Source organism: Falco punctatus (genome assembly GCF_963210335.1).
Source record: "Falco punctatus genome assembly, chromosome: 2".
NCBI lineage: Eukaryota > Metazoa > Chordata > Aves > Falconiformes > Falconidae > Falco > Falco punctatus.
This window is the reverse complement of record NC_137581.1, coordinates 65316444-65343552: the sequence shown is the minus strand read 5'-3', so window position 1 is coordinate 65343552 and position 27109 is coordinate 65316444. Positions and strand designations below refer to the sequence as shown.

The 27109-nt window shown below is 42.0% G+C and overlaps 1 protein-coding gene across 1 annotated transcript in view; it reads right to left on the bottom strand.

Moving 5' to 3' along the window:
- Positions 1-27109, bottom strand: part of TMEM255B (transmembrane protein 255B) — a 109744-nt gene that overhangs the window by 26576 nt on the left and 56059 nt on the right. The window contains exon 6 of the mRNA XM_080375515.1: positions 20559-20648. Within this exon, the coding sequence (XP_080231641.1) occupies positions 20559-20648 (90 nt within the window). The remainder of the gene's footprint in view (positions 1-20558; positions 20649-27109) is intronic.

Genomic DNA, 27109 nt, shown 5'->3' with positions numbered 1-27109 from the left:
CCCTGACCTTACCTTCTGGGCATGCATGCTCTTGCTACAGGTTGCTGGTGAGTGATGCCACTGCATCACACTGTGAGGCTGTGTCTGGCCCTGAATGCTAAGATCTTCCCCTCAGACACCTCAGCATCTTGTTAAAGGCAGTGAGAGCGTTGTCTAATCTGCTTCCAACAAGAACAGGAAGACCCTCACCTTGGCCCTGATCTCTGGGCTCACACAGCTTTCCTACCCTTTACGCCTCCTTCCTCTTAAAAAAGAACTTGGTCCTTTTATTGAGTTGGTCTTTGAGGGAGAAGACAAAGATGCTTTTCATCCAAGCGTGCTTGTGACTGGAAGGAGCACTGTTTCCTGGGGAGAGAGGTGACTGATTAATCTGTGATTAACGTTTCATATTGCTGTGCAGCAAAAGGTGAGAGCTGTGACATGGAAGTGGCCACTGTGAATACAGTTAATGCATTTGCGTGCACAATCATGGTGCTTTCCTTCATGCACCTGGGTTTGAAAAGCAAGCCCGCTGCATTACTGAAGGCAGCTTTCTGCATTCAGTCTGCTCTTCTAAACGCATCTGTATGCGCAATCAGTCTGGCAACTCCAAATCAAAATAAATGAGTGATGATTGAGTGTATAAAAATAACAAAGATTAGGTAACATTGACTCCATCCAGACACCCACAGAACTCAACACCTAAAGCAAGCAGCTTTTAAGTAGAGGTACACTGGGGATGCTGAAAGGACGCATTGGTCAAAGCTTTCTTTTTTTTAAATTAGATTGTCATGCCACAGAGGTGCTGTGGTCTCTCTTTCTACTAAGGCGTTTATATGAATAAGGCCCACAAAAACATTAAAAAGTGTTTAAAAATTATCCAACCGTACATCACACCACATTAGCACCCCTTGGATTTTATAGGCCTCTCTAATAACGAAGGCAAATGAGACATACTTCAACGTTATAAAACTATTCCTGACAGACTGCTCATAAAATACTTCTGTGTTTTCATATTGTTCATGGCAGACTGTGTATGAATATAGGATACCTGCCAATCATTGATTCTACTTGATTTTACTGCTTATAGCAATACTAGTAGATACAGACCTACTTTTATATACTATATATGGAAGTACATGCATATATTTCAACTATTAACGCTTGCTTTAAAGTATATAGCAACAATATTCTGTTTAACTAACTTGATATCCTTTGACAGCAGTAACTTCCTCAACCACTGTTAATGGAACAGAGCTATGCAATACCTCCCACTAATGTGTAATTTTAATGTATTAATATATAATGAATAATGTATTCCCCTTCTCTGCTGCTTTGAATAACTCTTCAACTGGAAATGGGCAGGTGGGAAAGATCTGTTGGTTACTGCTCTGCTGATATACACAGAGGACAAACATGGGTAGGCTGGCAAAAAAGAGGAAAAATTCTGTATAAAAATGTAGTTGCATGATTGGGTTTATTTATTGATGTAAAGGAAAAAAGGATGGGTTTTATTCAACCCTTCTGGGCACCGGAAGAGATGATTTCTTAGCTAATTATGTATAAGTGTGTTTGTATATAACGGGCAGATAGTCAGATTGCCATCAGGCTAAGTTTAGAAAATTTTCAGAGATGTCCAAAAGTGTCCAGACACCCAGTAATTCCCTTGAATTTCAGGCACATCAGAACTGCTCAGTCTTGAACCCTACAGAGCAAATTGTAGCTCTCCCTGCTCTTGAACAGTTTTTATTTCAATATTTTTCTTGCATGTGTATTAGAACCTGGGAGTGAGGAACAGATGGCTGAGAGGGAAGGCGTTATGCCAAGGAAGAGGAGATTTGGTCCAAATATAGATGGGTTTGGTTTGGTTGGTTGCTTTCTTTTAAGTGCATACAATAAAAAATCCACATTCTCTTTGATGGCGGAAGCATTGCAATACATTATTTGTGTAAGGGAAGTATTCTTTGAACAGTATCTTTAGTGGATTTGATACAATGTCTGTGGGGAGGAGGTTGTATGGATCTTGACTGAGGTTATGGAAGGTAGATTTTTCTATTCCAGTTTTTGTCTCCTTGGAGAACACATATATTTTGGATAACACTGGGAAAATTCCATCTCCCTTATGTCTAAGTCCACTTTCAGAAAACTGAGATATAGCATAAACTGTATTGACTGAAATTTATGCAATACTTCACAGACACAAAACATGGCTAATAATCTATTGAAATAATTATACAGTGAGGGCTATTTTTTCCAATTACGTTATTTATTTAGTCTTAGCTTCCATGGCTGCACTGATAGAAGTGTAGTTCAGTCAGGGCCAGGGAATGTTCCCAGGTCTGAAACTCAATCATCTAGCCCATTAAATTGTTAGAACTGTGCCTGTGATGGCTTTGGCGTGGGCAAACTGTCACTCTTCCAAAACAATTTCTGGGCATGGATTGAAAACTAGCATGGGCCAAGAACCATTCCCAGTAAGTAATCTGGACATTGTCGTGCTGCCTGTGACTCTATGAGGCTTTAAGGACACGGACTTCATCATGCCAGTTGGCCTGAGGACCACAGAACGGTCCTGCGCACAAGTGAAAGACAAATATAGATAAAATTGAGGAGTCTAAAACCAGACTAACGTTTTTAGTGGCTCATTAACTTGAAGTTTCTCATTTTCTGTTTTCTTCCTACAACATTTTTGTAGGTCTTTTCATCTACAGCTCAGCTAGCAATGAATAGGAGAGGGAGCTGCCAAGATTTCTCAAGTTTAATCCTAAAAGCAAACCAAAACGTAACCCTTCAGTGCCAGCTCAGCCCTGTGCCAACAGCTGGGTGTTCTGGAGATTATCACTCCCTTCAAGATGCAGCTCTCTGCTAACTTTCTGAAAGCAGGCATGTGAATATGAAAAAAATAGACATTATTAGCAACTAGCTTTTATGCTTTTCTGGAGAGCTAGATGGAGCATAGGTATCCGTGCCTGCCTCACACTGACTATCTGAGAGCACATGGTAGATGGGAGCGTAGCGACCCGAGAGCTTTCAGACCAAGGACAGAAGAATCTCATGAGAGAAGGTGCCAACATATTAGGAGTCTGGGAAAGCAGGGGGACAGGATCACTGTCTGTGGACCTGAGCTAAAACTGACTGGATCCCACCCTATACAAATAATGAGAGGAAATATTACAGATCTTTTGTCACTGCCTCTCTCTGACGAAGAGCTTTTTCTCCGTCTTTTTCAACAATATTCTCAATGAGATGGGTGTCTCCTGAGGAAGACCACTGCGAGGGGATCCCAGGGATGCATCGGAGTGATTAATGCAAACATCTTTGTGCTTTCACTCATAAACAAACAAACAAACAAGTTGTTCATTTTTAAAATGTTATGAATAGCTTCTATATTGGCTGTGACAAGAGGGGTATTAAGGAACATCTGAGGCTAAGGTACAGGTCAGTATCCTCAACACAGTGGTGAGGGGTTATCAGCTTTAAGAAACAAAACATCCTATATTTCTGTTTGCTCCCCAGCCTGGCAACTCCCACATAAAGCACATGATTATACCTTCTGGAATCAGGAACAAGGGTGGGGTTTTTTGACAATTGTTTTGGGCTTTTACTTGTTGGCAGCTAAACATGCAATTCAGTTTTCAGTTTACAATTTCTGTAGCAGAAGAGCCTTTCAGAAAACAATTTATATTGCATATTTCACTATTTTAAGAAAAGAGCAGAAATAATAACCCCCCAAACTCTACAATTCCAGATTTCCAAATACTGAACCTACATCAACTGATGGAAAAGAAAATAAACTACTTACAATAACCATTTCAAACTGGCTGGTTTCTTACAGACCTGTATCTTCTCCTGGTAGACCAACCAGAATGCCTTACCCTTAATTCATGAGCTGTTACATTTTTGTACATATATTTTCCAGATAGTTATTAAAATACTACTCTTTCTGTAAGTAATGGCATTATTTTCAGAACCTTTGCATTTCAAAGAGCTGCTGGGGAGAGAGGGGTCACTGCTCAACTGCAGGAGCCTCTGGGCAGTATGGAGCATGTGTTCCCGCAGGAAAAGTTGCCCCCTTGGACAGGCCAGTGCCCTGGGGCTGTCCACCACCACCACAGGGTTCACTGGGCTGCTTTTCTATCCCTTCAGTGTCAGGGACTGCTCTTACGGGAGTGCTGGGCATCAACTCCTGGCCTTTGATGCACCAGCTTGAGCAGACGTGCTATTTCAGTCAGTGCTAGGGATGCTAAAGGGGCTGGTACTTGAACCTTGTTCAAGAGGTGCCTGAAAGACAGGAATTGTCAAAAAGAATTTGAATTTTATTCAAAATTAAGGAAGTTGTGAAAATACAGTTATGGGAAGAAAATGAACTGCACTGGTGGACTTGGCAGTTTAACTTTACAGCTGGACTTGATCTTAAAGGTCTTTTCTAACCTAAATGATTCTATGATAATCCCTACCTGCTTCACGTTTTGACAATGCACCAAGACAGACTCTTCTAGAGTTATTAACAGCTTTTATCTCATTGCCACATTGCCACCCAGCTCATCATCAGCTTTTGAATCCAAATGTCAGTTTGGTTTTACTTCATCAAGTGGGCCGCCAAGTCTATCCATTTCTGCATTTCAGCAATTTTCCTCCTCTGTGATACTAGTGGTTTTTTCCTACTTTTTGTTTGTTCCGTGTTTTTTCCTCTTGAAAGCATCACCTTGACTAGCAACATAATAAGGCCTGGGCTGTCAGGGAGTGCACAGTAACTGCTGGCTGGGATTTAGAAGGGTGAATGCTAAAAATAAATAAATAAATGAATGAATGAATAAATAAATAGATAGATAGATAGATAGATAAGGACTAAGCCATTTGCCATTTCTGGATTCCCAGAGTTCTATGTCTGTGCAGCAGCCTAGCCCTGAGGTCATGCTCCTGCCAAGGGCTGCAATGGACTGGACCATCAGAAACAGAATTTTTTCAAACTTTTTGCAATTTTGTCAAAGTTCAGCTGACAATTATCTATATTAAAAAACTACAGGCCCTAGAATTAGGTTTTCACGTGTTCTTTTCACCTAAGCTGCAGACTTGGCTAGTGTGTCTTGACTCAGTTTCTATATTTATTACCCCTGCCTTAAAAGTCAAAGGTTCACAAATGCACAGTTGAACAATCCTTTCAAAGGGATGTAGAGTGAGACAGAGAGATGGGATGCTTCTGTCCATGCCATGCTCCTACTATAACGACGACACATTAGTGATCCCCTGGTGCAAATAATACATTCCCAATTTTGTTTAAATACTTAGGAGGCAGTTATGACGGTATTTGTTTACATGCTTTGGGTGAGGTCATGCCATGACAGCAGTGCTGAGACTTTCACTCTAGACTGCAGTCAGCGCTTACCTTTCCTGGTGCTCCTCCATCTGCCCTGCATGAACTTAAGAGCTAATCTTCTTCCAGAAATGTTGGGCTCCAGCCTAGGGACCCTGCCTGTCTCATCTGCTGTGCTGAAATAACCCTACTACTGAAAACAGGAAAAGCAGCTGGTGTGGCTTAAACACTTCTTTACTCTCACAAACCAGATTTACTTCAGACTGTGCTTTCCAGGGTCTCTTTTTAGGATTTCTATCTGATTCGAAGGACTAGATCCTACAGAATCCTCTTCTCTTAATGCTTGGGAGCAGCAGATACTCATTTCAGGTCTTTCAAACCAGCAAGTACTCAGAGTACCTGTAGAGTGTCATGGCTGAAAAATACACATACATGGATCTGTCTCAGTTTGTATTTCCTCCTTGATTTTTCTCCTATTTAAAATATTTTGTAACGGTAGCCTCAGTCTCACTCTCCTTTATCCTGGAGAGATTTGTGGGCTGGTAGTACTCCTACAATCAAATGAAAAGACTCCAGATGCTGGAGCTGCCCCATTGCTAGATGATGTGCACAGATAGGCCTGTTCTCAGACGGATATAGCTCTATTAGGAGAGGTTGAATCCTTTTCAAATAGTTGTGGTTTTCTCTTTCAATAACACTTGGCCACACTCTCCCTGGCATGAAGGTGGGAGGAGAGGTCCATCAGCCTCCACCAGCATATGTAGTACAGTGGGACAAGCTGACTCCCCTGCACACCCCCATGGAGGTTCAGCAGCCCCAGTGTTTTTAGCTGATGCAGATGTAGATAGTGGCAGGAAGAAAAGAGGTGTATGCAGAGCTGCTGAGCGACACCGTGGCCTGTCTGCTATGCTGCAAACCAGTATGGCATCAGAGGCAGCTGCTCTGGCTGAACTGGGGAGCTGGGGCCGCACAAAACTCCAGTGAGGAAGCCTACTCCTGCCTTAATAACTCAGACCTCTGCCAATCCAAGCGTTGCACTGGCATATGACTGCTTTTCTTTAGTCAAGTTTTGCTAGCTAATGTCTCTCAGGATGGGGCTGTAGACCTTCCTGTGATACCTGTAACAGCTATTTTGCCAAGTTAAAAACTCAGATTTACCATTGGCTTTTACACAAGTTTCTAATGATGCAATTAGCTGATATTATTCAAAGCTGTTATTTTAGTTATTGCTTGATGCAGTTAGATATTTAATTGCTTATTATCGTTGATTACTTACATTGATTACATTACCTTGATTATAGGGTTTGTTATACAAACTGATTGCTCTGTCTTGATTATAATGATGTTGTGCCATGTGAGTAATTAACTTCTCCACAAAAATGCATGAATTGTTTATTCTGTTTCTGGTAATGTAACTCAAATAGACTATATACAAGCCAGCTCCCCCCTTTCACCTTAATGCTATCAGAATACGTAAGAAATATGTAACTCTCTGAGTATACTGCTGCAAGAAATGTCATTTTGCAAGACATTAACCTTCACTCATCTGAAATACTGTATACCCTGCTAACTGAAATGTAGGCGGCTTACATTTATAATGCTCTTTTGGATTTATTTTACACTAAAGAGAAAGAAAAGAGCCTGCATTAAACGTATCTAGTTGAGCAATATATATCTTGAATATCTACAAATACAAATAAAATGCTGGAGGTTTAATTGATGTTGCAGTGTTGATTTTAATTTTCAGGGCATGGCACACCACTGAAAGGGACCTTTAAATATTCTCATTATAATCTAAGCAATGTAATAACAACTTTATGTATGATTTTTCTATGTTAGGTATAGACAGAAAATGCACAGAAAGCAAGTGTTTATGCCCATCAATTTGCCATCAAAGCTCCCCATCATCCCTGTAAAAGGAAGAACCCCACTGACACACATCACAGGCCAGGCTGACAGGGCTTGTCCAAAGGGAAGGGAATGCAGAACTAGACCCCAAATTGTAGCAGAGTAAAAAGCCATGAGAGAAACCCCAGGAGGAATGGAAAGACACCGGTTAGAAAATTATGGTGGTCTAAACAATTAGAGAAACGATTCATGCATACCCTGATTGCTCAGGTGCAATAAGCTTTTCCTTATCTCCGCCGGCTTGTCATTTTGAAGCTCACATGCATTTCAGAAGATCAGAGATGTTCAGATACATGTATTCAGTGCTCCAGAGGCAAAAAAGTCACTGGATATACCACTGGCCGGGAGTGCAGAGAACTGCACTGAGGCATACACACAAGGAAATTCTAGGCAAGTTTGGTAAAAAAAAAAATTAACAATGATATGTAAAAAATGTACTTTTCAAACTTGGAATTTCTCATCCAAGGCTAAATAATTATAATAAAAGTGAGAACTTTCATAATCGGTCAATCCTGGTGCAACACATATTTTTAATAAACTCTTAATAGGGCCATAAATAATCATGAAAAAAACTTTATTGAAAACCTGGGAACCTACCTTTCGTGGACATAATTTGCAACTGATTAATCATCCACCCAGAGAAACAGAAATTCCTGCTACATGCTATTATTATTCATAGTAATAATGGTTTCTTCTTAAGATGAAACATAAAACCTCTGGCTTTTTGAAACCTTTTGCTAGGGCAAAACGCAGCATACTTAATACCCTAAATGTTTACTTTAGTAGAATTCAAGGACTTTTACATGCTTTGCCGATTTAGATCCATGTGAACAAATAGCCTTTTCCTTTTTTTCACTCCACTAGTTTCTGCATAGTGTAACTCAAAGAATTGTTTTTCCTTTGACAAATGATGGGGAAAAATGCCAAGTATTTTCACTGTCGTCTGAAGTCTGCAGGTGGTTACTCCCTCTCCCCTCTATGTATCTGTGTAAAAGCTTTGATTTTTTTCATAGAGTAGAAACATCTGTTGACAGTCTAGGAACATGTCTGAGAACAGGAAACAGTGAAGGAAATTATCTTCTGCTGGCAGCACATCAGAGGGCAGTAGATTATACTATTCAGAGCACACTGCAAGCCCTTTGCCCCAGTCACCCACCTTTCTTAGGACTAAATAGTAATTAACTTGCTTTGTATGCTTTGCATAAATTCTATCATGGCTAGTGCTTTGAACAGTAAAGGTTAAAGGTGGAAGTAGACAGTAAATCTCTCCTGACTCAAGCTGCTATTCTACATTGCTAAAAAAAATCCACCCCCCAACTCATTTTTGGATGTATAGGAGCCACACATGCAGAAGACTACGATCTATAGAAACAGATGCAGATTACAGAAGGCTATAATCTACATACAAATGCAGAAGACTATAAACTATGGAAACTAGAATACCAGTGTTATTTTAAAGATGGGTCAAATCCTGCTTCCTTTCTCACCTCTCGTATTATTTCTCACATTAATAATATGACTATTAATGTGAGTAAAATGTGTAGAATTTCCCTCCATATCTCTGGAGTTTATTTACAACATACTCAGTGGAGTTCACACCCACCTATTTACACTGGAAAAAAAGCTCAAAGAAAATTATTCCATTTTCAGAGCCAAAGCAATTGAAAGTGGCAAATCTGCTGTTACCCAAATGCACTAAATACTCTACCCTGCTGTGCACTGACATTGCAGTCTCTTTGAGACAGGATCATGCAATCAAATGGCAGTGGCATTTAACCATTAGCTTTCATATACTCAAATGTGTGGGTCATTCCCTTAATGTTTTCTGAGAGTGCAAACTCCTAATTTAAAATAAAAGAGTAGTCTTCCTCCCTCCCTATTGCAAGCAATTGTAGTAAGATGTCCCTTACTGCACCTTCAAGGAATTTTTACCTCAAAGTTGCATTACTGCAGCTTGAATGACCAAAATAGTGACATGAATGAAGGATCTCAATGTGGGCTATTACATCTCCACATGGGAAGCCAATGGACCCATGTTCACGTCATGGGGGTAGAGGAAGCTGGACCAGTCCTTGGTTTTGCCAGCAGTGAAGGCTTTTGTCCTACACAGTGGTGCAGATGAAGAGCCAGGAGGGTCTGACACAGCCTTATCTCTGCCCCCACCCCCGGGGCTGCGGAACAGCACTAGGAGACCATGTGATAGATGTAGAGAGATGCTGCTGGGAAAGGAACTGGGAATCTCCTTTTCCTTCCCATCAACAAGCGAATAGCTCTTTGGCATCTAAACACAATGTGTGTTCTGTCTTAATGGTTTAGGCATTTCTGTTTGGTTGGCACAATACCAGCCCTTTTCCCTCAGGGAAACAAGTCACAGCAGGGAAGAATAAAGGGATTTTAAAGAATCTGCAATTCGGCTAAACCTGAAAGGAATTTCAGTTAAAAAAACCCACCAAAAAAACCAAAGCAGAAAGAGGAGCTGTATAACCAAAGGGCTTTTATCCCTGCCTGTGTGAGAGGCTCTGCAAACTGGAGGGAGAATCTTAAGAGGTTCTCCATAAAAAAGGCCTGACATTATTTTTCTTACTGGAAAATACCTGGCAACCAAACTAAAGCATCCTACCAGCTCCTCTGTAATGTCAATATATTCAGGCTGTATGCATAGTACTTACCTGTCTGGAAACAGAGGAATATCAGACTGCAGATTCATGGGAACAAATACCCTGAAGCCCTCCCTTGCCTCTGCGTTCTAGCCCAGAAAACACCAGTGAGATGATAGTTCTTCTGACAAGCCCTTCGATGCATCTAATATATTTATTATTGGGCTGTCCTAAGTGTCACCCAGTATCTGAGGAACAGTGGTTTTGTTAGAGATATTATTTCAGTTATGTTCATGTTAAAGATTGTAGTTCCTTTGCAGATTTGAAGACCAGCAAACCTGGATCAGAAATCTTGATAAATGGTTTTCAACCAATTTCAATCTGTGAACCCCTAGACATTTTCTAGCAGAACAGGTCCTGGCACCACACAGAGAGACCTGCTGACAAGAGGCAATAGAGTTTTCACCTGACCATAAAAATAGTTAACAGGACCCTTCTTCAAAGACCCTGCTCTAGAATATCTTCTGAAAAACAGGCTAAATAATTTCATCCCAAGACACCTGCATCAGGTTCATAACTTCTGGATAAGCTTCATAAGATCATGTTAAAAGAAGCTTGGTATTTAAATACTTCAGTGACAGAGAACCATCCATAACCCTGACAAAGCTGTTCCTGTAATTCATTATTGTCACAACTGTCTGCCTCATGGTCTGAATCTGTTTAACATTGACTTCAACCCACTGCACTTGTGCTTTTGTGTGAGAGATTAAAAGCCCTCTGTTATCAGATAACCTTTGATTATGTAGATACCTTAGAGGGGCCAAGATCAATTTGCCTCTCAAGCTTTTCTTTGATAAACAAAATAAATAAAACTTGTGAGTACTATTGCTAATAGGTGCCACTCCACATTTCAGATTTTTATTCTCTGAACTCCTTCCAGGTCGATAACGCCCTTTGCAAAGCACAAAGAAACACCAACCATAGCTGGAGTCAGTAATCCAGCAATGGTCCCACAGGCTATATCTACACTGCCAAATAAAGGCCACAGACCAGTCTCTGGACCTGAGGCCACATGGTCCCATCCACACTGCTCACACCTACACAGCTTAGCATTATCTCTCTAGTTCAGATTTGTTCAAGAGATCTTCTGGGGGTGGTCTGAAACTGAGCTGACGTGGCAGTTAACCATTAGACAGAGGTCTGATGTTTGAGTTTGTTCCACAGCAGCAGAGTAGACATGGCCACTAACATGTTACCAAATACCTGTCATTATAGGTAACTCGGCTTGGTCTTGCTAGTAGACACTACTGTCCAGTTATTCATGGCTTACGTTAGCTCACTTAGCTACAGTATCTCCCTGGAAGATTCCTTTACGTTCAGAATTTTTTACCACATTGATGTTTCATCCCTCCTTAGACTTGCTGCTTTCCAAAACACAGCGGCTCCATCCTAGAGCTACAATGTCCTTCTTCTCTACTCTGCTTATGCATCAGATGAAAATACTAGCACGACAAAAAGGCATCCAAAACCCCCTCCTTTGGTCCAGGAAGGTTCTTCTGGCAAAAGCACAATTACATACAACAGCACCAATGTAACTGTGGTTACTGTCAGGGAGACCTTTACCTGAAAGCAGGTGATTTTGATTGTGTGCCAGAGCAGACAGCAACGCAGAGCTTCCAGGTTCTGATGTGGCTGGAAGCAGCAGACATCTGTAGATATCTGTAACTCATTCCAGGGCTCCCAGTTAGGCTGGAGACCTGTCCAGCATGAGGAGCTCCTCTACCATCTGGATTGCAATGTTCAAAGAAGAGTTTTCATCCTTTGATTTAAAGTGTACTCAACTGCATTTGGATGCATGAACATAACTGTTATGCGAACGCCGTCATCTTGCATTACAAAACAGAAATCTTGGCAGATTGCCTTAAGCTGGTTGCAAGAGTCCTCCTTTGCTCCAACCCTTAAATTAAGTTCATAAAAAGTAATTCATTCCCCCTTGTAATTAATTGGTAATGTAGAAATGCTGTCTGTGCTTCCCATCTCAGTGTCAGATGCAAGGTCTAATACTACTGTTGACACTGTGGGATAGCTGACCGTTGGCTTCAAAATGTACTGCTTACAAACTTAAGCACTTTGTGTTTAAGAAGTTTGTCAAGAAAACATTTTTCACCTTGGTGGACCGTCATTATAAAAATCACTACTGAAGTAGTGCTAGTTTTTAGTTATAAATGTTTAGTGCTCGTTCTGCTTAAAAAAACCAACCCAACAAAAGTCTGTATGGAATATTCTATGCCATGCTATTATATTAATGAGTCATACAGGATGAAAGTGGAATTAAAAGTAATTAGCTGTAATTTCATCTCATGTAGCACCATGGAGAAATTAAAATGCATTTACTGTTCTGCAGAGAAGCTAGCTAACTTAATTGCAATGAGAAATTACTTACTGAGTTGTGTTTTCTACCACCAGTCGTCAAGGTAACAACTTCGTTAGACATGGAATATGACTATTTGGTTTCTTCTTCAAAGGAAAGGCCAACAGGCTTGCTCAGAACATTTTCAAATGGCTTTTTAGGAGATCTGGCCCGAAGCACACAAGGCTTTGGGGCATGACAGAAAGCTTGTGTTACATGCCATGGGCTTATGGAGTCACCCTGTAGTAAAATGCAGTGGTTGTCAGCGAAGCTCCTGGGCTGCTGCGACTCTTGCCTGCCTGCAATCTGCAGAAGGAGCTTCGAAGGAGGGCAGGGGAGTGATGTCCCCAGGCACTGCGTGTGCGATGCTCAGGCAGTGCTGGAGGTGCTCAAGCATCATGCACAAGCAGCACCTGCCACCGCCACCCGCAGCGCGGGGACACTGCCGGGAACCCGCAGCCGGCTGTCGGGCAGGCATCCCGGCCTGCAGCACTGCGCTGGCGGCAGAATCGTCAGGTCTTCACGGCATTTCACGCCGTGCTGCTCTGACTGACTGATGCCCCGAGCGGAGGTACCTCGTGCTGTTTCATTGTTTCAGCCATCATCGGGCTCACCGCCTCTAAACCAGCCCAAGGCTGGCTTTAAGCCGAGCCAAGGCAGCGCTGCAGCCCCAAGACCTGCTCCTGCCTTCCCTCTGCTCCCAGCCATGCCTCCCCACCGCTCGCCTGGGGCTGGCACCCACAGGTGACTGCCTGCCGGAGATGAACTGGATGGAGCACTCCATGGGAGCCAGCTTAGCGGGGATGAAGCACAGGGGTGAGTTTTCCCTTCGCTCTGCCTCAGGCAGGCTCCCACGGCTTAGGGCAAGAGGTGAGGCAGAATAGTGAAACCAGGAGAAGGAGGGTGCCACTTTTTGAAAGCCACCCACATTTAAAATCCCACAATCTATTATTTTTTTACTGCAGACAGCTGGCCTGTACTCTGTAACCCATAAAACACCAAGTGCTGACGTTTGCCAAGGCTGATAAACCTCAGGGTGCTAATGGAGCTTCCCTGCTCTCTTCAGGAGCTTCTCTCCTCAGGAGCACTGTGTGGCCAAGGTGATTTTGCAGCTTTTCAGTCTAAAGGCATAGAATACTACATAACTAAGAGTATTTTACATGTGGTCTCTGTGAGAAAAAAAGCGGCACTCAGCTCCCTGATCTGGTTTCTGCAGCACAGAAAGGCACAACACAGAAAGAAGACCAGAACTAAATCCTTTTGGACAAGCTGAAGGAACCAATACCCACACCCACTCGCGTTATTTTCTGCTGGGGTTGGCTGGGACTGCAGATTTATAGTTATTTGTTCATTGGATGGGGGCTGCCATCTCAGTATTACTTAGTACAGCAGCTTTTGAGCTCTACCAACTCAATTTGCATCAGCATCCTCCAGATGAAAAGCTCCATTTTCCCATTGCCATGTCTCTATGCTTCCCTGAAGGTAAGTTTACATAATGCCTGTCTTATTAAACAGTATAAACATACATAAAGAGAAGACAAATATCTCAAGTTTAGAAACCGAACTCCCAAATCTATAGGTAATTACCCAGCAGTCTACAAGTTGCACTTAAACCACGTGGGTCCTGTTCAGCTACAGGTTCATTTCAGGGCTTATTGCCTGATGATATGTTCTATTTTAATTAATTACTTAAGCCACCTCTATTAAGAGGAAGAAACTAGATTATCTGAAAATGAAGTTAAATCAATGTGTCACAGAAGTGGCTTTGCAGAAGGGGAGAGGAATCCAAGGAACAACTTAACACTGCCTGGTTTGATGTGCATTTTAGATCTCGTGATGGACAAGCAACTCTGCTTTTCCACAGCACCCTCCTTTCCCTTACACACATTTCCATCTAACATCTACATGAGTTTTGATAACTTCAGTCATCAATGTCAAGCTGGCACATAAGGTCAGAAGGAGTGCAAAATGGGACCCCAGGACTGGAGCCTGACTCTTTTTCTGTTCCAATTCTTGCACAGCTGAAGAGCTGAAAATAGATTGCAAAAATCTGCTATTGTAAATCAGAATATAATGTGTTGTCTCTGCTTTTAGGCAGGATGGGATTTGAACCTTTGCTCAAAGTGAGTGATGTCATGCCTAGGGCACCAAGAAGCCTCTCCTCTATTCATATGCAGTCACATTAAAATGCCTCCGCTAGACAAGATCACTTATCATGTTTATATATAATATATGCTTTCAAAGCCACACATTTTTACCCCAGAGGTGCTACAGTTGGGACCTAGTCTCCTTCAGAATAACTACTGTTTGCAGAATTATCTTATATCACGAAAAACCTACAGATGGTCTCCTATTTCACTTCATCATTTCACTACTATGATCCAAGGCAGTCTGTAGGCAACCATTTGTGTTTGTGCTTTCTACAGAAGATGAGCAAACTGCCACTAATCTTGGGCAGGATAATCTTACAGATAAATGGATTTTTTCCTTTCTCTGGACCCGTTTTCCAAACATTTCACCACTTTCTCAGTTTCTTATTTGTGGACACTTAAGAAAAATCTTGAATGGATTAGGGTCTGTATGTACAAAACTAGCGGTCTGAAATTGCAAAATAACTGAGCAAGATGCTCTTCTCCTCTGGCTTTTATAACATGATTTCCCTTAGCATAGTTCATTTCAGGTTTCAGCTCCTAGTACAGTACCTTATCATACTGTTTTTTCAAATTGCTAGCGATAATGAAGTACGTCATGTTGCTGGCTACCCATAAAAGCTAACCTGAAGTACATCTGATTATTCTGCCCATTTGTCACTTCACCATTCACAGTCAGAAGTTGTAAGCAGGTTATAATCTTTCGAAGGGTCACCATCCATTACACTATCCAAGCATTCATTCAAAGATGAGTCCATTCAACCCACCCAGATAAAAAACATGGAGACTGCTTTTAGGAGGCCCCTGAAATATGAACTATTTCAGAGGAACATCCTGGAAGCACTTCTAAGATACTTCAGTTAGACCAAATAAGCTAAGCTTTTCACTGGATCTTACAGGTGGTTCTCCAGAGGAACCCAGCTCCAAGCACACGGGGACAGACAGACAGGACAATGCACATGTGCAGCAGTTCTGATCCTTCCATTGCACAACATAAAATCAGTCTCTTAAAAATCACTTCCTTTTAAAGTAAGTTCATGCCTGACCATAAACTGCATTAAAACAGAACTTCAGCTAAGAGGATGTAGCAGTAATTAATGATAAGGTACGTAAGGATCATTATCAAAGTCTTAGGCTTTATTAACACAGAAAATTCAACCCAGTTCATGCTTTAAAGAAAGCCAAAAATGGTAATTAAAGGGCAAGTAATAAAGCATCCAAACTTTTTTTTTTTCTTTTCTGTTGGTGATACACATTTAGAAAAGAAATCTAGTCCAACTTTAAAAATAGTTGAACTTGAATATGAATTCTTTAATTGTATTCTTTTAGGTTTTGTACAGCATCAATGTAAAATCTTGCATCTGGAATAACTCCGGGCAACAGTTCAAGCTGACTAGGTAGCAGCTTGGCAAAGAAAAAAAAAAAGGGATGTGTTTGTGGACGAGTTGAATATATGGGTGCGTTTGCAAAAGTGATGGCCAAGTGCATAATGGGCTGCATTAGCAAACCATCACCAGTAGGCTCAAGGAATTGATTATTCCTCTTTGCTGAACACTCATGAGGCCACATCTCAGTACAGCGTCCAATTTTAATCCTTCTCCAATATAAGAAAGACCTTGACAAATTACAGTATGACCAGTGGAGGGCCACTAAATGATCAGAAGACTGAAGGACATGATATACCAGGATGGGTTGAAGGAACTGCATTTGTTGAGGGGAAAGGAAGGCTTAAGGGTATATTTATTGCTGTACTGAACTACCTGAAGAATTGTTATAGAGAAGACAAAGCCAAAGAGATATGTAGAGAAAGGATAATGGCAACAGTCCCAAGTTGCAATGTCACTGTTCTATGTTCCAGTGTTCTATTGGTATGATCTCCAAGCTCTGCAAGCTCTGCTTTTTTGCCTTTTTTTATTTTTTTCCTTTTATTAGTGGATCCCCTCCAATAAATCTGTCTGGATACGGTCCATGAATTGCACTCAACAAGATCAAAAAACAGTTCTTAGAGTCAAACAGAGAACACTTCCCTGGCCCTTGCTTTCTCTTAGAGCTTTCAGGTATATCCAAGTTTATCCCATACTTCAGGAAAATGCAACTGGCCATGTGTCAGTACTGATGTTCCATGATTCCCAGCTGAGCAAACGAAAAGATGATGCAAGTCTTTGTCTCCATAGCTTAAAATATCTGCCCATGTTTTTGCTACCTGCCACCTTCCTAACATTCCTAGGAAGGCCTTGCAGGTAATTTCCTCACTTCCTAACTGGATTTCTTGCTGTTGGCTATTTTAGGTCCTTCCTGGGGGATAACTGCAAAGCTAAGAATCATGTGGCAATGGTCAGTGCTTGCAGTCATGGATAGGAGGGTAGCAGGTACTGCAGAGAATGTGTATGTGAGGTGGGATGGGGGGGTGTCCCTGTGTGGTGAGAGGAGGCTGCTCAATGATCTCCATTAGCTGTTGTACAACTGAGCTATTTGCATCTGCTAAATAACAAAAATTCTCAAGCAAACTAATGGATTCCTGTGATCACCGTATTTTTTCTGAAATAACATCACTGCACATTAACTCCACCTTTGATTTGTTTCATTTGGTTCTGGATTCTTCTCCTTTTTTTTTTAAGGTGAAAAGTGCAGCTGAAGGGACCAATGGTGAAATTAACTTTACACAGTAAATTACATCTGCATTATATTTTAAGTAAGCTACTATTTTAAATCAAGCTACTTTTTCTTCAGTGTTCTTAATTTTACAAGTGCTGTCCTCCAGAGCTTTCTATTAAGCAAAGTGTTTTAAAATAATCTTAAATAATTTAAATACCTCTTTTCTGAAATATATCCCTTCCCTGGAAGAATTTTTGTCAATTTTATGCCTTCTTGGGAAGAACATAAAACAGAGAAAGTATTTTATAGTTCTATTTTTTTACAAAAGCAGGAGAAAACATGCAACATTTTGGAGACAGTACTAGTCACCGTTCCACAGCAGGCACACACTAAGGAAAAGCTATAATAACGTGATTTGTCCTCTTCACACCCCTCCCATCTTGAATGAAGTTAAAAATAAAATGAAAAACAGGTGACATTTCTTATCCCAAATTGATGTGAAGGATGGTTTGTTTGTTGGCAGTCTGAAGCTTGCCTGGCTTCAGCTAGTACTTCTCCCTCCAGGAGAAAAGGGACCTGGAGCCTTGGCATCAGTACCCTGATACTGGAGACAGAAAAGTGAACGCTGCCCAGCTCCTCTTCATGAAAACTTTATAGCTTTAGTGTAGACCTGGGCACCTGCTCTGACATGTGAGGTGTCTGTCCTTTCCCTGGAAGGAGGACAGTTTAGTCAGATCCTCCAGCAGTTAATCCTCACAGGAAGTGGCCAAAGTAGTGACAGCACGACACAGGTCAGAAAATGGCTGGTGCTGGCCTGTGGGGAATGGACTGAACGCAGTGTTACTGCCCTCCCTGAAGGAAATTAGCTGTGACACAAAGTGGACATAATGCAGTGGCAATGACACCATAGTCTGCCCGACGCACCTTTTGATAAGCCCCCACCATTTCAAATTGGGAGCGCGCTTACACTACCGCCCCTACAGATTTCCCTAGGTGTGTTAGTCAGAGAAAGTAGGTGATGTACCTCTTTATTTCACCTGATCCTGTTAGGCTCCTTATCAGACAGAGGAGAATGAGATGAAGTGTGTGATCACATTGACACATAAATTAGTTTTCCAACAAACATCACTATTAAGTACTTCTTTCTTCTGTAATATGGGAAGGAGACCAGAAGAGACAGATGCGATAAACAAAACTCGGCCCAAACGTAAAGAGTGGGAAATGGATTTCCATGAAGCACGTCACGCCATGACTGAAGCAGGTTCATGTTATCTCATTGTACATCTCCAGCACTCTAAGGGATAGCTGGATGGTGACCAGCTCCTTCCAGTCTCCAGTTCTGCACAGGTAGTGCAGTCATGCCCAGTCACTGACTTAACCAGGCACAGAACTGCACCCAAGACAGCAAGATGCTTTCTTCTTGGGTGAGCGCAATGACTTTGTGCCTCGGTGCTCTCCTTCGACAACTCGCTGGCCCACTTTCTCCCCAGAGAGCACTGCAATAAGCTGAATCACTTTTAGTCCGTAACAACAGATCACAGGCATGCTTTCCCAGCAAGCAATGCCACGCAGCTGTTTATGCTACAATAAAGAGGCAGCGAATACAAACTCTAGGTACTACGCATGAGATGTTTCTTCAGATATAAGAGTACAATAATATTCTACTATGATGCTGTTTAACTAGCCAGTAGTGTCATTTCTAGAATAGCTAACTAACATGTGAAAGAAACTTAAAGCCAAAAGAGCGTAAACTTACAAAGAAGATGCCTAGAAAGACGACAGACCACACACTGTCCTTCAACACCGCAGCTCACCTCAGAGGAGGCGACACCATGTCTAACCTCAGCAGTGCGGGGCTGTGGCTGCATGGTTGCATGGAAGTTAAAAGGTGTGACTGTACAAGTGCCATCTGAACACCTCCTAATTATCACATCAGAGCAGGATAAAAATAAGTCTGGTTCCTGGGAAATTAAGAGACGGGTCCAGTATTTGAATAAGTGACAATGGTTTTCTGGGGCACAACCACTTAATTTTCAGGAGCAGGAAACCTAAATAGAAATCTGCTCCCCTCCTCTTTTAAGCAGCTCCCATGGAAAGGCTCCCTGGCCTTACACTAATCAGAGACAAAGTTATACCAGGTGTCATCCAGAGCAACAGCAGGGCAAGTCCAAGTAAAAGCATGCCACTTCGGCATCATGCAGGGTCTGTATAGCACAAACCATGATTACAGTCCAGAGTGTTTATTCATGCTCACATTGCACAACTCAGTTGTTTATACCAGTAGATGTCTCCTCTCTTGTGCAATGCACATGAAGTTGTGAAGCCCACATTTGGTTTAAAGTCCTCTTCAATAACAGTAAAAAAGAAATCACTTTACATGTTTATGTGCCAAATGATCCAAAGCCTAATGATTCTGATGAATGTGCTAACAGAAAATAGTTATACTGATGCCAGCAGAGTTATGCTGCCCCTCGATGAACATAAGCAGAAAGATGAACAGGCCCATGGTATTTCATAGCAGTGGGGGGTCATATACCATCATACTTGCTGTATTATGTAGCACACTACATGTGAGTTCAGACATCTATTAAAACAGATAACTAATTATTTCCTGATGCTTTTGGAAATCAAAGCTCAATTAGAAGATTGGGTTTAGATTGATTTTTGGGTATTCTATCACAAAAGACAGAACAGCAAACAACACATATCTAACAGGTAAACTGGCATATTCAAATGACCCCACAACCTAGTCTGTCTTGTTCTTCTATTGATCCTTTTTGTCTAATATTTTAATTTGAACTTTGTGAGCCAAAATAATTATAAAAAAAATGTTCTGTTTGTCTAGTGCTTACACAAGAAGGTCATGAGAAAGACTCCTAGGGACTTATAAACAGTCACAAACTACTAGCAACACTACTGCAACTGTAGTACTGTGAACACCTACAAATGTCCTTTTGAAACAGAGATAGCAATAGGTTTGGGGGAAGAAGGAGGATTGGGTTTTGAAGACACACTGGAAATACCAGTTGCTCTGGCTAAATGACCCATCCACCCCTTTGATAGGAGGCAGATGGTGAATTTGGGTTGTTTGTCATTCAGTAGGTTCCCCCTTCATGTTACATCTAACAAAAGCCTGCCGCTTTCTCCACTGTCTTTGCTCCAACAGAATGTTCCCTTTGTGCTGTTGCAATCCACCTCCTTCTAAAAATCCCTTGGGGCCTTCTGGTGCTCATCACCATCTGGTGTATTCCATATCCTTCCTGTGCCCACAAAACCTTTGTGCAAAAGGAAAAAAATGCTGGTGGTGGTTCAAGTGCCTTCCCTTTCCTAAGCAGGTATGCATTTTAGCACATCTGTCATCACATCATTTTACATCATCTATGTATTTGGAACTCCCTGAGAGATGAATAAGCAATCGCCACTGTTTCTGGGTATTGGCATGACAGGCTTTCCCGCTGATTTTTTGCCAAAAGACATTTCTCCAGCAAGCAGAACTATCAAAAAACCTAATATACTGCTAGACATAAACCAAAACAAAATGCTTTCCTGCTAGAAATGACATAAGTAATAAAAAATGAAAGATGACAGAAAATCACTGTACTTACTATGTGTCGTGCTGCAAACACTCCATCAACTACTGCACAACAGAATGCTGCCACCACGCCAAAGCTGATAAACACAATGGAGGCTACCAACTGAGAAAAGAAAAACAGATTGAGTAATGTTTTCAATATAAAACTTTAAGTAAAATAATTACACTCATTTTTCTAGTATTCTTAAATGCTATAGTTGACTTTAGATCAGTGTGGCAAGATGTCAGTCACATACTAGTAAAAAAGCCAGAAATTCTTGATGCTGAGTTGACATACCATCAAGGTTACTAGAAAAGCTTAAATCTTTCTAGAGAAAATGAGGTCAGCTGTAAGAGTTATTAAATTCAATGGTGATTTCTTCTAAATCAACTTGTTAAATAAAACAGCAGTGGCATCCATAGGGAGCACAGCAAAAAGCCACATCCCTGTTAGCTCACATAAATCTCTAGAGCTGTATTGCCATAGTAGTAGTTCACACATGCACATAAAGACATTGTAGTAAGTTGTTAACTAGCCCATAAACTCTCAGAAAGCTTTTATCATCCCAAACCAAAGCTTACGGTAACTTAACGCCAGAACAAAATCAGAGACTCACAGGACTGGTACCTCTGGAAGGGCTGTGCGCTGGTCCCTGCCCTTGCTGGGGCTCCCAGCCTGCACCTCAGTCCCAGGTGGGCATAGCAGAGCTCAGTAGATGTCCCAGCCACAGCACAGGGAGCGCACTGCCTTTATTAGCCTACCAGCCACAGCTTCAGGCTCAGTCTGCCTCCCAAGCTACTTCATTTATTAAATGCTAATTCTTTATCAACAGGACTGTAGATGGCACAAGACTAGAGCACTGCTTTAGCATAAATGGTGGTGGTGCAGAGGGCTCGGGGGGGAAAGGCTATGCAGGTTGGGCATGCTGAGCCCCTGGCTAGCCATGCTCACTTTATCTCCGAGGATGACCACAGCTGCAGCTCTAGCAGCAACTGCAGGGATAGCACAGCCCCAGACAGAGCAGGCTTACTGCCCAGTTCACTCTGAAGGGAGCAACAGAACTCAGAAAGGCTGAGCATTGGTGTGCGCCTCCATCAGAGACCAGTCAGCATGCTGTTACCATACACTCTTGAGACAACACTGGCTTATTCTGAGGGCAGATCTAAAGGATGTAGCACTGTGAGCAAGGTAAGATGAAGTAAATTCTGAAAAAGAAACCCCATGTACACCTGGCAAGGCACTCCCTTTGGGCTCATTAGCCCCAGTGCCATCACTTGAGGGAGAGATGCTGTCACTCCCTCTCAGATTAGAGGGTTTTGTGACTTTGAGGACTCTATACCTTGAGTCTGGATCAGTAGGTACCTGCAGGACATAAGGTGAACCCAATCTGCACTCTCTGGCTATGTTTTTAATATAATTTAATGTACATCTTTCACGTCTCTGGCATTTCTCATGCAAAGACACAACAGGAACCCTTTGAAGCAACCTATATGATAGGTTAATTTCAATTTACAACACTATTAAGTTATAGTTAATAACTGCAACAGCTTAAAAAATTCCTTGAAAACTGAGTGTCCTTAATTGATAGAGCGCATGGACCACGGTTTCAGCTAAGAATTTGGAACTTCTTTGCTATTTACTAGTCATTAACTGCTCCTTCACAACATGTATTTCAGAAATGCCCAGGTATAGATTACCAAAATGTCCTGGTCCCAAAATTAACATCCATACAGTTCACATATGCCCTTTGCCTATACAAAATACATACCTGCATCACCTAAATACTGTTTTCACATGTGTAAAATCTGTAAGGCACCACAAACCCACTTGAAAAATGGACCCTTTAGCTTATGTTAAGCTAAGAACAGTACAATGTCAATAGTGTCAGCAGGGGACACAGCACTGGTGATTTCCTTAAAAAAGTTTATATAGGGCAAGTAAGAAATTACAGCCATATAAGCCCATAGCACTGTAGACACAGTCAGAGAAACATGGGAATAAGAGCTCTCAGTGAATCAGCAAAAAGTACAACTTAAAAGCAAAGAATCACAGCTTTCAAATGCTTTCTGATACAGTCCTTTAAATCTTTCTTTAGCTCATGGCTCTTAGATCATGTAATCAGAGGCGAGCCAGCCCTGCCACAGGGATTGCTGCGTAATTGGAATCCTCAGCGTGGGGAGGAACTGGGCACACAGAAGTGCCTGAGGCTGATGGTACCAGCTGATCATGGGAACCTGCAGCGTTCCCCTTGCAGCCAGCTCCATCCTGCCGTAAGGAGGTGGAAACCCTAAGAAAGCACTGTTGGCTGCATCACCCTCCGATCTCTGCCATCCCTTGGCTCTCCGGTATGGCAGGTCATGTCTTATGAATCTGGCTGTCGAGATCTTGGCATGCAACTCATCAGATCAAGAAGGCTGTGGGCTCTCGTAGAGAGCTATTGTCACTGCAGACCAGTGGGCTGCACTGCCCTGTGGCAGCTGCATTTGCTACGGACTCTGATCTCTTTATCTCAAAAAGCAGCAGTGTTTAAAAGTTCAGATTAAGTCATTAGCGTCTGATACCTCTATCTTGTTTTTCAAGTCATAGCAGTCAATCAAATAATTAGTGGGCTTAGCCAGGTGTTTCCAAATTGCCTGAGCTCCACGTGAATTTACTGGAAGCTGACCTCAAGGTGGCTTTTCATTTCACACATGAGCAACTTATTGATGATCTACAATCCCCAAACCAACGTTTTCCACTCGTGCAGATCACTTAAATCACCTAATGAGTATGCTGGCCTTTCAGCACTGCCATATAAGCTGTCAGAGACTGCATATAAAGGTGCACAGTAAACTGTAGTACAGACAGGAGCTATGGAGTTGGCTCTGCGCTCCCCAGTCATGTTAGTGATTATCTCTACCCATTCAAGGAGCTGCATGCAAGTTCAAGGTGGTCAGCCCGTCTGCAGTTCTTATCCATGCCTACTAGCAATTACTTCAGTGAGTAGTCCCTTTGAAATAGAAAAGGACCATTTCTTGACTGAAGACATACTAATAACAACGCCAAAGTGGCAGAATTAAAATTACACATTTATATTCTCTCTCAAACCTCCCAATGCTTATTAAGAATGTGAGAAACATAAACAAAGTAAAAAATTAATTACTTCTAAAAATCGCAGCCAAGAAAGCCAAATGAAGAGCTGTTGTAAACTGAAAAGTTAATTTTCCTGAGTGGTATGTGATTGCCAGAGTTGTGAGTTCATGAGCCTAACAGTGTCCAGAAAGAAAAGCAGTGCAGTTCACTTAAACATAGAGAATTCTTTTTGACAGGTAAAAGAAATAGCACTTTAAAAAAAATAAACACTGACCCATCACATCATGTCATCTCCATTTTTAACAGCAGTAGGTTTTGTCAGGAAAACTATTATTTATAACAATATATTTTAACAGTTATTCAAGAAACAGTTTTGCTCTTGCTGTTCCATTGCTGGGCAACCAGGCTTCTCTGCAGCTGTTACTATCAGAATGTGTTTACTCCTGGTTCTGGTACAGAATACAATAATTTGGTTACTTGGAAGGCAACCATGAAGCCAGTTACTGAACACTGAAAGCTATACTGTGTGGGCCTAACAATCAAACCCAAAAGCCAGTTGTTTAACAGAGGTGTTTTAGCAAAAGGGAGAGCAAAACAGCACTTGGAATGAGGAACTTTAGGACACTGTTAACTGAAGAGCTGTTACTTAACTTCAGTCGTGCACAGAAATATGGAAACACTCAAAAATGCAAAACTAGTGAAAGGCTGGATCGCTAAATTCTTACATGCTGCCTTCTTTCAGGAGTGTCATGCATTTTATTGCAGAATTCACCTGTCTTAGACAACCTCTGGTCCTTCAGCAGGCACAGAGCGCCACTGACTGCACTGTGCAAGTCAGCCTAGTGAATGCAACAGAGCCAGGGGACACCCTGTGGCCACAGAAGCTGGTCACAGACACTGTTCAGCTGTCAGAAATGCACCTGGCACAGATACTTGGCAACCAACAGTTTCCCACAATGATTCCCAGGCATGGTTTTGGAGTTCAAAGATGGCAATGTACCAGATCCAGCAGGGACTTTGATACGGCCACCCTGGCTGCAGCCACACTCTCATGTAAGCACCACACCTCAGGTCCCCAGGCACTTGGTGCGCTGAATCACATGCTGCTGGCACTGTGTCCCTGCTGTGTGACACGTGGAGACATGCAGCCAACATTTGCCAGCAGACACACAGAAAATCACATCACTCCCCAGAAGAAGCACCTGCTTGCTACAGGCTGGTGCATCGCTGGCTGTTTCCAACATCCCTGTGAAACACCTCTGTGAGGCTCACTGGGCTCTAGGTCTCCATTCTTGCATGTAACTGGTTTCCTCGTGGCTCTAATTTAGCCCTTACCTGTTCTCAGTCAAAAGGCACAACTGCCCAGATAATGACAGTCATTTCTAGCCCCAGGTGCTGTGTGAGATGCCTCATTCTCTTGATTTAAACTAAGTAGATGTGAGAATTGGAAACCTGGAAATTGCACGGATTTATGTTTTTGAAATCACCTCGGTATTGGATGCAAGTTACATTATATCTAACAGACTCACTTCGCTCATGCTAAATGGCTAGTTTTGCATTGCACAGCCTCCAGTGTCTCCAAGCATTCTGCTGTTCATCAAACCTCTCTGGGATTTTTTCCAGGCAGAGGAAGAATCACAATTACCCTCATCAATGTAAATTGAGAAGCACTGCCATCTAATACACTTTGCTGTGGAAAGTGAAGGCTTTGCAAAAGGCTGTGTAAATGTTATGCCACAGGTTTGTAAAGCCCTTTTTATCCCCACACAGTTCAAGCAAACGTATTCGGAAAAGAAATACATAGGGCAGTTTGTTGTAGACTGCCCCTAATATTACATTTGCCAAAATACAGTTTCATTCTGTGGGCCTTTTTACTGGTCTGATTTCCATATGTCTCCAAGCTCAGAACTTAATACAGGCTTAAATAGATCTCCTGCACTTTTTTAGTACACTGCGGATGAAGAGGCAAGAGCAGATTACAAAAATTGTACCACAAATCCAAAACAGAGAAAGACTTTCCACCCCTGGTGCAACATCAACCAGGAGCTGCATCTGTTACCATGGCACCTCGGCAGGGCTGTAGATTAATAGTCCGCAAAACTAAGGCAATTAAACTCATTGCATTGCATTTTGGATGCTGCTATCAACTAAACGCTGCCTGTCCTGTGAGGTGGGCAGTGTAAAAGTACCTTTAATTATGAGTTAATTTTCTCTAATTTAGAAAGTCATCTCCTGTGTGGCCCCTTCTCCCCCCCAATGGCCACTTTTTTTCCCCTGCCCTTTGGCACAGACGTTTTGCTGCTGTGATGCAAATTAAACTCAAGCAAGGCTCCTACCACACTGGTTTTCACAACTAGGCCAGTTAGGAGGTTTCTTACTACACCAGGTAATGTGCTTTACAATTTATGGCCTGCCAACTTATTCTTTCCAAAGGTTGGTTCTTCAGTAATAGCACTGCTGTAATTGAGGCTCTGCTGGAGGGTTGTCACACTTACAGGAGACAGGATTATGTCATGTTCGTTATTCATTAATGCCAATTCCAGTTACAGTAGTAGTTACAATGACATGAATTCGTAGTGATGAAAGACTTCTATGACTGCCTAACCTATGCCTGCAGAACTATGTCCTAGACTGGCTTTCAGATGAAGGAAGGAAGAAAAAGAAACAAAATGTCCCTTAATTTCAAGAGCACCAGTTTTGATACAGCTCAGGAAGACAACGGCTGGGGCTGGGATCCCATGCATAAACACGTAAGTTGCTTCTGACTGTAATATACCTAATAACAGCAGATACCTTTATTACCAGGAAGGCCTCCAGACAGAGGTGTCACACACGTGGTGTTGTTAGGTGTTTAGATCAAGTTTTGTGTCTAGTCCAGGTGACCAAGTTGGAAACTACAGCCTTTCCGCAGTATCATCACTATTGAATTCAGGAAGTCCAGTCATAACGCTGCTGAATATTATCAGCAACAACACAAATCTTTGATTCAGATTTTCTTCCCTCTTGCTGTTGTTAATAGCACCTCAGGGCACAAAGCTGAGCCTATGTGACTGCCCACTGCCATCTGAAATGGCATCTCACTCTGCCGCCCTTAGTTTGGTTCCCTGATGTCCAGCCCTCTCTCCTGCTCTCTCCCAAAAAGGTCCATCCCTGCATGTCAGCTCCTGTGCTTGCCCAAAAACACAGCAAGCCAGTGCAATTTACTCACTACGCAGAAAACTATTTGCTCCCCCAAACGAGTTACATCAGATAACTGTAAGGAGAGAGAAGCACTAGATCTGGTGCAAATGAGAGGGTGAGACCATGTGGCCAAGACAGAAGGGAAGGAGGCAGAAGTGCTGGCAGCAACCATCGGGGTGTCTCACTTCATGTTACTTGTACTCCTAGAGATTATCAAAGTAGAAGCTAGGTTTTAGCCACAATGAATAAATGGTAAGGACTGGGCTTATTTTGCTGTTTGTGGTCAAGGAGACTTCTGTTTTACTGCCTGTAAAGTCTGCTGTTTTCCAATA